This window comes from Hyperolius riggenbachi, chromosome 10, assembly GCF_040937935.1.
Source record: "Hyperolius riggenbachi isolate aHypRig1 chromosome 10, aHypRig1.pri, whole genome shotgun sequence".
In the NCBI taxonomy this organism is placed as follows: Eukaryota; Metazoa; Chordata; class Amphibia; order Anura; family Hyperoliidae; genus Hyperolius; species Hyperolius riggenbachi.
In genome coordinates this window covers 85,290,764-85,305,999 of record NC_090655.1, presented here as the reverse complement: position 1 = coordinate 85,305,999, position 15,236 = coordinate 85,290,764, and the positions used below count along the sequence as shown (strand labels likewise).

At 42.7% G+C, this 15,236-nt stretch overlaps 1 protein-coding gene across 1 annotated transcript in view; it reads right to left on the bottom strand.

Annotated features, from left to right (window-relative positions):
- Positions 1 to 14,399, bottom strand: part of TMEM26 (transmembrane protein 26) — a 114,505-nt gene extending 100,106 nt beyond the window's left edge. Inside the window, exon 1 of the mRNA XM_068258925.1 lies at positions 14,027 to 14,399. Within this exon, the coding sequence (XP_068115026.1) occupies positions 14,027 to 14,217 (191 nt within the window). The 5' untranslated portion in view covers positions 14,218 to 14,399. The remainder of the gene's footprint in view (positions 1 to 14,026) is intronic.
- Positions 14,400 to 15,236: the final 837 nt, after the last annotated feature.

Sequence of the window (15,236 nt, the reverse complement as noted above, 5' to 3'; positions counted from 1 at the left end):
TCCCGAAAAAATCGAATCGGATCGGATCCGATCGGATTTCCCGTTTTCTTCGATTTTAATCGATCCGGACTGCCAGATATTTTTCTTCAATCTTTCTAAAGATTGTATGGTGTGTGTTGGATTGTCAATTTATTAATATACACACCCTAGCAATTTTTTCAGAGTTTCCAATCATTTTTATGATAATTGGGGGAAAAATTGAACATAGGTGTGTGGTACATTGGTCATATTTTTGAAATGTTGCAATCAGTCAGAAAAATTGATATTTAAAAAATTGTATGGTGTGTGGCCACCTTTACAGTAGTCAGCAAATATCTGACAGATATGGCAGGTTTTGGACCAGAATACATATTACCTCAAGGAAATAGGCCCCTATGTGCACTAAAACGTAACTTTTATTGGTATGAGTAAAATATTTACAGTACTGCCCATAATTATTCATACCCCTGGCAAATTTTGACTTAAAGTAACTTTTATTCAACCAGCAAGTAATGTTTTGATGAAAAATGACATAGGTGTCTCCCAAAAGATAATAAGACAATGTACAAGAGGCATTATTGTGAAAAAAAAAATTCTCAGCTTTTATTTACATTTGAACAAAAAGTGTCCAGTCCAAAATTATTCATACCCTTCACACACTGTCACAGTCTGTGGGAAAATTCTAAGTTCTATACCATTCCAAATAGTTCAAAAGCATCCTAATTACCCTGATTAATTGGGAACAGCTGTTTTAATCAACTTACCAGATGAAAAACAGCATCTCTCTGCAGTTGGTTTGTGGACAGTCGTGGCTAAGACAAAGGAGCTCAGTGAGGACCTGCGGCTGCACATTGTGGCTGCTCATAAGTCAGGAAAGGGCTACAAGGCCATTTCTAAAATGTTTGCAAGTTCCAGTGGCTACAGTGCAAAGTATTATAAAAAAAATACAAGATGTTCTACACCTTGTAAAATCTCAGAAGACGTGGTCAGAAGCCAAAAGTGACACCTGGGCTGGCCAGGAGGATAGTGATAGGTGAAAAAGAATCCAAGGATCATAACCAAGGTCATCCCGGTGAATCCGGGCTCTGCTGTGGCAATGTCTCAAGGAAGACAATCCAACGGACACTGCACACTGCTGGGTTCTACGGATGCAGACCAAGGAGGATGCCACTTCTCCAGATAAGGCACACAAAAGCTTGCTTGGCCTTTGCAAATGCTCAACTGGACAAAGAATAGGTCTTCTGGTCTTCAGTGTTATGGTGATAACACAGATGAAACAAAAATGGAATTTTTTGGTCACAATGATGTTTTCTTCATTTGGTGTAAAAAGAGAAAAGCCTTCAACCCAAAGAACACCATCCCCACTGTCAAACACGGTGGTGGAAACCTAATGCTTTGGTGATGTTTTTCAGCCAATGGACCAGGGAACCTAATCACAGTAAAAACCGTGAAAAAAAAAGAATATGTGAGGTTTTTCAATGACAACATCAGGCAGTCTGCAGAGAAACTTGGCCTTGGGCACCAGTGAACATTTCAGCATGATAATGACCAAAAACACACAGCAAAAGTGGTGAAGAAATGGTTAGCAGACAACAACATTAGCTTTTTGAAGTCGCCTAGCCAGAGTCCTGACTTGAATCCAATTGAGAATCTGTGGAGGGAGCTAAAGATCAGGGTGATGACATGAAGACCTTCCAACCTGGAAGATTTAGAGCTCATTGCTCTATAAAGATGAATGGAAAAAAATACCTGTAGAGACATGCAAAAAGCTGGTCTGCAATTATAGGAAGCGTTTGCTTACTGTAATAGCCAATAAAGGCTCTTTTATTGATTATTAAGAAGGGTACGGATAATTTTGGACTGTACATTTTTTGCTCAAATGTAAATAAAAGCTGAGAAATGCTTCCCCCCCCCCCCCCACACACACAATAATGCCTCTTGTACATCGTCTTATTATCTTTTGGGAGACACCGATGTCATTTTCCATCCAAAAATTACTTGTTGATTGAATAAAAGTAACTTTAAAACAAAATTTGCCAGGGGTATGAATAATTATGGGCAGCTCTGTATGAGTGATTTCAATAGGGCAAACCTGCGCCAGGAGCTGCCCCGTTACAAACAACACATCACCTGCCCCACCAGGAACCAGAACACCCTGGACCACTGTTACACGGTCCTCAAAGACGCGTATAAGGCCATTAGCCGAGCTGCCTTGGGCAGCTCTGATCACTACCTAATACACATGATCCCCACCTACAGAAGACACCTTGAAACCACAAAGCCGTTAGTCAAGTCTGTAAAGAAGTGGACAGACGAGGCGAAGGAGCAACTCCAGGCCTGCTTCGACAACACCGACTGGTCAGTCCTGGAAGCTCCCTGCCTGGAGGAATGGTCAGAGAATGTCACCTCCTACATTAGATTCTGCGAGGAGTCATGCATCCCAGCGACAACCATCAAGGTCTTTCCGAACAACAAGCCCTGGTTCAACGGAAGGCTACGCAGGCTCCGGAGGGAAAAAGAGGAAGCCCACAAATCTGGATCACTGAAGAGTTTCAGGGAAGCCAGGAACACCTTGAAAAGAGAGTTGAAGGTGGCAAAGAGAGACTACTCCAACAAGCTGAGTCGCAACCTCCAGTCCAACAATGTCCGGGAGGTCTGGAAAGGCCTAAGGGCAGCCACCAACTTCAAGCCTCCTTCTCAACACATACTCCCGAGCACTGCACTAGCTGAGGATCTCAACAAATTCTATTGCAGGTTCGAGGCCCAACCCACCCACCCGGCGGATCAAACGACCACATCCTCACCCAAGCATTCACACCCCTCCTCTCCTCCACACGCTGGTCATACTCCCTCAACACAACTAACAGTCCAGGAGACCGATGTGTTACGGCACCTCCGGAAGCTAAATACCAGGAAGGCCTCAGGCCCAGATGGCATATCCCCATCCTGTCTAAAAACATGTGCGGGACAGTTAGCCCCGGTCCTCACTTCCATCTTCAACAGATCCCTGGAGTTGGGCAAGGTTCCCTCCTGCTTCAAAAAAGCCGACATCATTCCGGTCCCCAAGAAGCCAGGAGTCACGGACCTAAACAACTTTAGACCCGTCGCCCTAACCCCGATTATCATGAAGACCTTTGAGAGACTGGTCCTCTCCTACCTGAAGCTTCACACTGCCACCCTGTTGGATCCTCTACAATTTGCATACAGGGCAAACCGGTCTGTGGAAGACGCCATTAACATCTGCCTTGCACATATCACTGAACACTTGGATAAACCAAAGACCTACGCAAGGATCCTCCTCCTTGACTTCAGTTCTGCGTTCAATACCATCTGCCCAAACATCCTGTACGACGACCTGGAACGGCTCGGTGTTGACCCAATAATCTGCACCTGGATCAAGGACTTCCTCACGAACAGGTCACAGCTAGTGAGACTCGGAAGCTGCTCCTCCAGTGTAAGAACCACAAACACAGGCGCCCCGCAAGGATGCGTACTGTCTCCGATGCTCTTCTCCCTGTATACAAACAGCTGCACCTCCTCCACGGATACCGTCAAGGTCATTAAGTTTGCGGATGACACCACCATCGTAGGACTTATGGGTGATAAAGCGGAGCTGGAATACCACAGCGAGATCGAGCGGATTCTCAGATGGTGCTCAGACAACAAACTCGTACTAAACGCAGCAAAAACGGTGGAACTGATAGTGAACTTTAGAAGGAATGCTCCACCACCCAGCCCGGTCATCATTGATGGCACCGAAGTCACCAGGGTACATAGCGCGCGGTTCCTAGGCACCACCATCACGGAGAACTTGAGATGGGACGAAAATACCTCTTCTACCCAAAAGAAGGCCCAGCAGAGACTGTTCTTCCTGAGGCAACTAAGGAAGTTTGGCATGCCCAGGGAGCTACTGACCAGTTTTTATACGGCGACCATCGAATCTGTCCTTTGCTCCTCCATCATTGTCTGGTACTCGGGAGCAAATGCAAAGGATAGGCTCAAACTCCAGAGAGTAATCAATGTGGCTGAGAAGATCATTGGGACGCCCCTGCCACCCCTGGACCTTCTCCACACATCCAGAATTAGGTCCAGGGCAAATAGAATCACACTCGATCCCTCCCACCCTGGCAATCACTTTTTCAGTCCCCTTCGCTCGGGACGTCGCTATAGGTCCATCTACACCAAAACCACCAGGCGTAGGAACACATTCTTCCCTCAAGCGATCACTCTTCTCAACTCAGACCCTCTCCCCAATGCCATCTCCTAATCCCCTTCTGCACCTCGGGCACCATAGGCTGACACTCTCTCATGGTCATCTCTGCTTAATACAGCGTAAACCGCTCTATGTGTCATTTGCTATGTTTGAAATGTCTTTTTAAATTGTACTATGTGTAATGTTACTTGCACTGTTTGCACCTGCCAATACGCCTGTGTCCACAAATAATTCCGGGTGCGGCGCCTGTCGCACTTGGCGAATAAAGTGATTCTGATTCTGATTCTGATATATACACTGCAAAGAAAAAGGTGAGATCTACAGTGGTGTGAAAAACTATTTGCCCCCTTTCTGATTTCTTATTCTTTTGCATGTTTGTCACACTTAAATGTTTCTGCTCGTCAAAAACCGTTAACTATTAGTCAAAGATAACATAATTGAACACAAAATGCAGTTTTAAATGATGGTTTTTATTATTTAGTGAGAAAAAAAACTCAAAACCTACATGGCCCTGTGTGAAAAAGAAATTGCCCCCTGAACCTAATAACTGGTTGGGCCACCCTTAGCAGCAATAACTGCAATCAAGCATTTGCCATAACTTGCAACGAGTCTTTTACAGCGCTCTGGAGGAATTTTGGCCCACTCATCTTTGCAGAATTGTTGTAATTCAGCTTTATTTGAGGGTTTTCTAGGATGAACCGCCTTTTTAAGGTCATGCCACAACATCTCAATAGGATTCAGGTCAGGACTTTGACTAGTCCACTCCAAAGTCTTCATTTTGTTTTTCTTCAGCCATTCAGAGGTGGATTTGCTGGTGTGTTTTGGGTCATTGTCCTGCTGCAGCACCCAAGATCGCTTCAGCTTGAGTTGACGAACAGATGGCCAGACATTCTCCTTCATTGTTTTTTGGTAGACAGTAGAATTCATGGTTCCATCTAGCACAGCAAGCCTTCCAGGTCCTGAAGCAGCAAAACAACCCCAGACCATCATACTACCACCACCATATTTTACTGTTGGTAGGATGTTCTTTTGCTGAAATGCTGTGTTACTTCTACGCCAGATGTAACGGGACACGCACCTTCCAAAAAGTTCAACTTTTGTCTCGTCGGTCCATAAGGTATTTTCCCAAAAGTCTTGGCAATCATTGAGATGTTTTTTTAGCAAAATTAAGACGAGCCTTAATGTTCTTTTTGCTTAAAAGTGGTTTGCACCTTTAATATCTTCCATGCAGGCCGTTTTTGCCCAGTCTCTTTCTTATGGTGGAGTCGTGAACACTGACCTTAATTGAGGCAAGTGGGGCCTGCAGTTCTTGAGATGTTGTCCTGGGGTCTTTTGTGGCCTCTCGGATGAGTTTTCTCTGCGCTCTTGGGGTAATATTGGTCGGCCGGCCACTCCTGGGAAGGTTCATCGCTGTTCCATGTTTTTGCCATTTGTGGATAATGGCTCTCACTGTGGTTCGCTGGAGTCCCAAAGCTTTAGAAATGGCTTTATAACCTTTACCATACTGATCAATCTCAATTACAGTACTTTTGTTCTCATTTGTTCCTGAATTTCTTTGGATCTTGGCATGATGTCTAGCTTTTGAGGTGCTTTTGGTCTACTTCTCTGTGTCAGATAGCTTCTATTTAAGTGATTTCTTGATTGAAACAGGTGTGGCAGTAATCAGGCCTGGGGGTGACTACAGAAATTTAAGTCAGGTGTGATAAACCACAGTTAAGTTATTTTTTAACAAGGGGGGCAATCACTTTTTCACACAGGGCCATGTAGATTTTGATGTTCTTTTCTCACTAAATAATAAAAACTATAATTTAAAACTGCATTTTGTGTTCAATTATGTTATCTTTGACTAATAGTTAACGTTTTTTTGATGAGCAGAAACATTTAAGTGTGACAAACATGCAAAAAAATAAGAAATCAGGAAGGGGGCAAATAGTTTTTCACACCACTGTATGTCAAAATATAATGACACAGACTAGTGTGCACCGTCCAATGACATAGGAGTTAGGAAATCTCAGTAGAAATGGGAGGGTGTCTCCACAGGACTACTAGACAATAAGGGAACATGTAATATCAGCATGAGAATTCCCTATCCTATCAGTAGTCTGTAGGTAGTCTGTCTAGAACCTATAATATTCTGAGAGTCCTACTCGATACACACATTGGCAAACAGTGGTGAGTGAGAGTAACAAAACATCCTGGTGCCCTAACATATTCAACATGTTTCACCCTTAGCGGGCTTCATCAGGTGTGAATAATTATATACAGTGCAAGTGTAAGAAATAAAAAAAAACCCACCCAACTTTCAATCAAACTGTCAGTGCTGAGTGCTGCTCGCAAATTCCAGACTTATATAGTAGGTATGCAGCTGCCTCCAAGCAGACCCACCCCTCTGGGAGTGTCCATCACACTCCACTCTGTATATGACTATACATGTTCGGGGCATGGCAGCCACACGCTAAGGCTCACCTGTGTCCCCGCATGCAGCATGCTGTCCGTCTCTCCTCCCCTAGATTTTGGACCAGTCCATCTCCTCATGGGGGATTCTCTATATCCCCTTTATTCTTTACAAAGCCAATCCTTGAAAAGGATCCTTACAAAGATGCCAGCACGCCTCCCTCCTCACTTGTACAACATTTTGACAGTTGAACTGAGCAACTGCCATACAGTAAGTACATTTAAAAATAAGGAAAACCCTGAGAATCCCCCATGAGGAGATGGACTAGTCCAAAACCTTTCAGATCTGTTGAATTTTTACTATCAACTGCTAAGGACAGGAACATAGGAGAAAAGTAATTTAAAGTGCATCTTACTATGGGAGAAATGTACTTGTTATAGGTATGTGTAAATGTGTATTTTTAATTTTTGAATTTTTTGTGATAGCGGTCCTTTAACTACTTAAGGACTGGGTCATGCTGATGGGCATGCAACCCCCCTTGGTAGGCTCCGCTCCGCCTTCAGTCTCCCAGCAGCAATCGCCGTTCGGAGACTGTTAGACGGCGAAACTAATTAGCATGTACAGTGCTGTGATCTACAGCAGCGCTGTACTGGGGACAGCCGTGTGACGCGGCTGTCCCCCTGGGCGACCTGACAGTGATCGGTTGTCATAGGCTGAAGCCTATGAAGCCTATGACAGCCAATCACACTGATTGGCTGGTGGGGGGAAGAAATGAATATAAAAAACAGCAACATTTTGTAAAACATAAATAAATAAACATGGATATACAAATAAACAAACATCTGGGGGGTGATCTGACCCCACCAACAGAGCTCACTGTTGGTGGGATCAGATAAAAAAAAGGGGGGGGGGTCACTTGTGTGCTGAGTTGTGCAGCCCTGCAGCGAGCTCTTAAAGAGACTCTGTAACAAATGTTTCAGCCTTGGTTTCTCTATGCCTGTTCTAATGTGCTCTGTCTTACTGCAGCCTTTCCTAATTGCACTGTCTCTGTAATAAATCTTATCTCCTTTCCTCTGTCGTGTCTGTCGGGCTAAGGCTTGAATGTGTGGAATGTGCAGCACTGCTTGTGATTGGATAGAAGCGATACACACCCTCTGCAGGCCCCTGCACACTCTGTATGACTCACACACTCTGTTTGTGTGAGCCTATCACAAGCTGGTTAGTTTGTTTGTAAACACTGCCTAAAACTGTTAATTACAAGCCAGGATTGCAGCAGAGAGTGGCAGAAACAGCACAGAGGGGCACAGGAGAAAATAAGGAAAAGAATGGTATGCTTTTTAGTGTAAGAATATTAGAGTACAGATTCTCTTTAAAGCTGCAGTGGCCCTTTTTGAAAAAAATGCCCTGGTCTTTAGGGGGGGGGGGGGGGGGGAGGTGCAAGGTAAAGCCTGTGGTCCTGAAGTGGTTAAGATATCTCCATCAGGAAATAAAATAATAACCTGTTTGCTGGAGAGTCTCGGCTAACTCCCTGCAGATCTTTCTTGTGTAGTGAAGGAACAATTGCAACAATGAGGTTCTCATCTTGCAGTAGACCCGCAATGATTACTCATCTACATTCTGTCATACCACATTTAGCTTTGACACATCAAATGTATATAAAGCTACCTGAAGACAACAGATTGCTGCTTTAAGTGCAGACATGATCTGACAGCCAAATGATCTTTTGTGTGAAAGATCTGCAAGTGAATATGGAAACTCGAATTTGCACATTTCCATTTCATGGAGGAGCCCAGAGAGAACTAAGAGATTTCCCACTAGTGGAGTTTATCTTAAAGGGACACTTAAGTCAAACAAAAAAATGAGTTTTACTCACCTAGGGCTTCCAATAGCCCCCTGCAGCTGTCCGGTGCCCTCGCCGTCTCCCTCCGATCCTCCTGGCCCCGCCGGCAGCCACTTCCTGTTTCAGTGACAGGAGCTGACAGGCTGGGGACACGAGTGATTCTTCGCGTTCCCAGACACATTAGCACCCTCTATGCTGCTATATGGTATATGATATATGCTATAGTAGCATAGATGGTGCTATTGTGGCCAGGAACGCGAAGAATCACTCGCGTCCCCAGCCTGTCAGCTCCTGTCACCGAAACAGGAAGTGGCTGCCGGCGGGGCCAGGAGGATCAGAGGGAGACGGCGAGGGCACCGGACAGCTGCAGTGGGCTATTGGAAGCCCCAGGTGAGTAAAACTCATTTTTTTGTTTGACTTAAGTGTCTTTTTAAGAAAACAACAGTAGTTATCTAGTTAAAGGGGACCTGAACTCAGAACTTCCTCTCTGCTCTAAACGATACGCAACAGCGTAATAACCTTTCAAGAAAACCGTTTCTTTGTTACAGCTGATACAAATCCTGGAATGGATCTACAGAGTCTACACTTCCTGCTTTCATGGAAGCAGACATATTGTTAACATCCTGTGTTTGCAAATTAGTTGCTCTGCAGTGGCAGAGGAGATTCCTGAACTGACAGAGCTAAGAGATCAAATCACCCTGGTGATGAGTCACAGATGAAGGGGAATTGACAGGCTAAACTCTCTAAATACGTTCAGGGTGCATTTCTTTCTGTTTTCCTTCTGTACCGTGTTCAGGTCCACTTTAACATTAAACCTTGATCACTGTTCTTTTTTTCCCAAGCAGGGTTGACCAATGGCATCAAGCATGATACTGAAGACATATAATCATTTAACATAAACAATCAGATTGGGTGACAGTGACGACTAAAATTAAGTGACATTAAGCTGAATAATACATTTTTTTCCGTTTTCCATTACAATAACACCAATGTGTCAGAAAACATTTCTTGCATTGCTAGAGAAAAACATAGGATAGCTTATTACAAAAGGAGTCAGAAACACCCTGTATTATAGGGCAATCATTGTACTAGTTTAATTGACTGGATTAAACACAGTGAACATCTGTTACGGGCACTTTGTTTTATCAGAGGATGGCTTAACCAAATGAGGACATGCTAAGATGCAAATGAAGTGACAGCATTCAGTTAACCTTGTTTGGAAATCCTTTGCGACTTGTGGAATGAAAGTAAACATGTCTTATTTTCACAATAAATGCTTTCATCTGGTCAGGTACAGATCAGGTGTAACTCCAGCTAATACTATTTGTTTTAACCTTGGATAGAGCAGAGACGTGTTCAGGCCTAGTTTTACATCACAGGAGCCTATAGGCATAGATGTTCTGGCACCCTAGACTTCACCCTCCACGAATCTACAAACCCCCACCAAATGTGCTGGCTGGCCCTACTGTCACTTCTCCATTACTTCCCCTGACCAGTGCAGGTATCTACAGGTGTCCCTTACTGAGTGTAGCTTTAGCTACATAATACTAAGTAGCTACAAGTGACTGCAGGCATTAGGTAACTAGAGGTACACCGACTAAAGGGAGATATTGTCAGTGGAATGCCGAGAGCTCGGTGAGTAACCTGTCATATTTGCTCCACTTGGGACTCTGTAGGGAGGGGATTGAGCTGCCTTTCCATCATCAGGCGCCTGTTGGCACGTGCCTACAGTGCCTTATGGTAAATCCGGTCCTGGACATGTTAGATTAACCATTAGATACATCTCTCCCTGATCCAATCTGATCAGATAGGGAACTATTGCTTGCCCACACACTGTACACCAATCGTGCTAGCACTGCTGCTTCTGCCCTCAAGTGTATAAGAATTCCTCCCTGCCCACGTGCAGTGTTGAAGGCTCACCTGTCCACCTGTCTGCCTGCATAAATCCTTGCCTGCTCTGGTGTTCGGCGCCACCATGAGTGCCTGTATCACGTGACACCACATGTAGCAACATCGCTGTGTGACACCTGACACTGGAGGAGGCCAGGATTTGCACTGGCTAAACAGGTGAGTAGTAGAAATCTGACATTACCGACAGATTTTGGACTAGCCCATCTCATCTGAGGGGGATTCTCAGGGTTTTCTTTATTTTTAAAAGCACGTAGTAAATGGCAGTTGCTCCGTCCAACTGCCAAAATAGTGTACGGTGGGCAGGGAGGCTGGCCAACTTCTTTGTATAAATCTTATTCAGGGAATGTCTTTATAAAGAATAAAGGCCATGCTGAAAATCCCCCATGAAGAGATGGACTAGCCCAAAACCTGTCGGTAATGTCAGATTTCTACTACTTACTGTAAGTGACAGCAACATAGGAGAAAAGTCATTTATGGCTCATCTTACTCTGGGAGAAATGTACTTCTTATTTGTATGTGTTTTAAATTTTAAGATTTTCGTGACAGTTCCTCTTTAAACATAATTTCTATCATTCAACCAATCAAGCCCTTATGATTGAAATTTTCAGTAATGCCTGATCAAGCCTTTTGACACATTTCAGCTCAATTCATCTCCGATTCTATAAAACGATCAGATCGAAAGGGCAATCGGTCCTAAAAATCAAGCAGTTTATGGGCACCTTTTGATTGCTTTCTATGTACCCATTGGGGCAATATCTCCTAACTTTCTACTCTTTGACCTTGTTCTTGTGATCCTGTCTCCAGGGCAGGAAATAATTGAACTCTTCTCAAAAAGAGATACAGACAACATTAAGACCTTCACAATTCCTAAACTACTACAGATCATTTGTGCTGCTCACCTAATGGAGTGATTTCACCTCCCCTTTTTATTCTTGGAATGGTTTGGCATGGAAATTCCAAACCAAATAAAAACCTAGAGAGCAATAAAATTCTGACAGGCCTTCTAACCATTCCACACTCTGTTGAATGCTAACATAAAATATTTTGGCAGGAACTACACTTTTAGTAAACTACCTTTCATGTATGCATAATGAAGCAACTGTTCACGTCTTTTAAGGAAAAGAGACCAGTCCAAACTTTAGGTGAATGGATATTTCAGCATGTTGGAAGATCTCTGCAATAAATGCTCCCTCAGCCTCTGTTGCTTCTTTGCCACCTGTAGAGCAAAACTATTTGTGGACATCTCTAGATGTATTATTATTCATAGATTTCAGTTAGACCACTGATTGGCTGAACTGGAAATCCTCACGGATCCTTTCCTCTTCAACCCCCTGTACATCAGTCATATGTGTCTACTAAATAGATGAACATTTAAGATGAACTGGTAAGATATCTGAAACTTGCTATTACAAAACTTTAGGTGGTGCTAAGGATCCAAGAGCTGGTTAGGAGGACCAGTAACTGGCCTATAAGATCCAAATTTTCATGCCTAAGAATTGATGAAATGCAGCATTTTGAATGTTCTATACTAACCGACCGTTCATGAACTTAAAGTTGGTATAAATTGTCTTTAGCATGGATTCAGAGACCCAGTCTGGACCTCCCCAGTTCCTATACTTGTGAATTGAGGAAAGGACTCTTTAGAGATAATTTAATAAGGTCGAATAACAGAGAGAAGCACCCAAGAACATAAAAGAGCCATCAAACCAGGACTAGACCTTTTCAAACATTTCTAAAGTTTGTAACCCTCACCTGGGAGTGTGAATGTAACTATACTTGCAAAACCACTAATTTACTACCCTTTCAGGTAGCTCTCTATTTTCTGATGTGACTTAAGTGATGGTTGAAAACTTTTGCCATCTAACAGCAGAATATTTCACTTATATGCTCAGCTGTTTACCATCTTTAATTAATAAAACCCATTTTGCTAATTTAAACGGGTGATCTTTGTCAACACCTTTTTTTCTAACTGGAATAAATGCACTTTGAGTTGATCAAAAGACAACAAGAGTAGACAGTGACACTTGATACAAAGTACTTCTGAAATCTAAGTAGGTTTTCTAGTACCAATGACGTTACAAAATCAACATTAAAATATTTTCAAAAAATCCCCAAACTTGCTCAATAGGCCCATAAGCGAAGAAATATGACGCTGCTGCTTGGACCACATACTCTTGATAGATCCCTTTTCCATGCAGAAGGAACATTCACAGAAAATCTCATAACTGGCAATATCAGTTTGTCCCTCTGTCATCATCCAAGAATAATCACAAATGGGGCAAAATGCTTAAGTTTTGCAAAGTTGGCACATTTATTCTGAATGTAGTACCATAGAGGTACTTAAAGGACCACTATTACGAAAAATGTTAAAGTTCAAACTGCCTGTGTACACATACTTAAAAGAAGTACAATTCTCCCAGATTGAACTGCACTAAAAGTTACATTACTCTTATGTTCCTGTCACTTACATTTGGCAGTAGAACTCTGACAGATCTGAAAGGTTCTGGACTAGTCCATCTTCTCGTGGGGGATTCTCATTTGTGAACGTATTTACTGAATGGAAGTATTTACTGGCTAGCTGATATTTTTGTATAGATCATTTCCAAGGAGTGCTTTTGTAAAGTATAAAGGAGATACTGAGAATCCCCCATAAGGAGATGGACGAGTCCAAAACCTGTCAGATTTTTACTGCCTACTGTAAGCAACAGGAACATAGGATAAACTTAATTTACAGGGAATTTTAATTCCTGGAGAAATGTGCTTCTTATAAGTATGTTTACACATATATTTTACATTTTTTAATTTTTCACGATGGTGGTCCTTTAACTATATTATTATACAAAAGTCAGTAAAGAGTGCAATACAATACATTATCATCAACTGCAACAAATAAGACCTCATACTACTGAGCTGTGCAAGGTACATTCTAATTGGTTACTTATGGCACTGTACAGAATAAACTTTATTAATATCTGTTCATCACCAGCCAAGGAAAGAAGCACAGTTGCCCATATGCAATTAACTGTTTCTCCTGAGTTTTCTCCTAGGTGATATTTTCAAACTAGTCAATAAAGTGCCTTTTAAACCACCAGCAAGCAAAAGAATATTCAAAATAATTTTGACAGTACTTTTTTCACCTACTTTTTGCACCTACTTTTTGTTACTTTTTCCAATGCAAAGTGCTGAAAAGTTATTCTAAATCAAAGATGAAAAATTATCTCCTAGGAGACAAATCAGGAGAAAAAATGAATTGAATATGGCCCAGGATGTCCTAATAGGGTGCAATATTGATGTAGGATGTCCCGCTCTGTTAATCATTATCACGTATAGATCTGCCTTTCTATGGATGTACGTAAGACAAGTGCCTGGATATGGCAATCATACACAGAAGTAGCATTTGAATGGTACAGAGACAGCAAGGACCACTGGCTGCATTCTATACAGTGAAGGATGCCTAGTGGAAAAGAAATCTCAGCCTGTATATATTACATTCAGAAAATGTAAAACTTAATGTGCATTGCTAAGTGATACATTGCAGACCCACATAGATGTGATGGCAAAGTGAAGTCAGGCACTTCTCAAAGCTGCACACAGTACTTGACAGGCATAAATTTAAAAGTTCAGCAAGACAGGCATTATCCATCCTCATTAATAAATGCATGCAGTCTGCATAGAGTTGCTCGCTTACCATTTAAGCCCTCTTCCTTTCTTAAGTTTGAATGTCAGAATCATCTCAATGCACAGTAAAAGGTTCAGCAGAGCCAGCAGCCAGTACAGATTGTTACGTTTAATATCAGTGACTCTCCAAACTCCAACTAATGAGTGCAGAATGAACAGAAATCTGGTCAGCACTGCATTGAGGTATACAAATAATTCCATGGCTGTGTGGCTCGCTCCTCCGCAATGTCCAGGAAAATCCACAGCACAGATGACTTTTTTCCTTGCGTTTCACCAGAGTTTTTATGGGGACAGGAAAGTGACTCCCGGGATATGTGCAGATGCTGGTTCCTCTTCAACAAAGAAGCATATAGCTGTATTTTTTTTAAATGGCCCCTCCTCCCAGACTTCCTGAACTTCAGCTTCTAGTAGTGAACTTATCCCAGGCTGTATGACATCTCAGAGCAACTGAGCAGCACAGGCAGAGGGAAACTGGGATTGCTCTGTCTGCTGTGCCTTGCTGGCTTATTTATTGCACTGTTTAATTAGTTATATATTTATTATTTCACCTCTTTAACACGTTGATTGCTGAGAATGACAACAGTGCAAAGCACATTTATTTTTTTTCCTCACTGGGTGAACTAACTTCTACCCAATTTTTTTTTATTTTTACTGGGATTCCTATTTACTGTTAGGAGGGGAATTAAGCATTTTGTCCCTACATGATTTTGCTTTTAGTATGAAATTATCTGTAATAAAGAAGGAATGGGCGTAACAATCACCCCTGCGACCCCGGCCATTGCAGGGGGTCCGGAGGCTTTCCCACCCTCTCCCCAACCGCAAGTGCAGCCAATTAGCAAAAAAACTTCGCTCACAAAAACCATTCCTGCCACCTCCTACAGCCATGCAGGGACTTGAGTAGCAGGAGCAGCTGTCATTTTCTTCCTGCTTCCAGGCGCTGCTTTACAGCAGAACACTCCCTGCTGCCATTCGCCAGCTCCCGATCACGTGACCCTCACCAAGGATCATGTAAATGGGAGCCAAGGGGGACCCATGCTATCATTTTTGCAGGGCTGGGGGCTATTAAGTCTGGTTACATCACAGAAAGAAGGTACTGGAATTATCTTCCTCTGCTGCTTTTTTATGTTTAAGAAATCTGGTAATCAGAGTAGCTGGTAGGGATGATCAATGAGATGCAACTACTTCCAAGTTTATGCAAATTTATGTACATTTTTATGCAA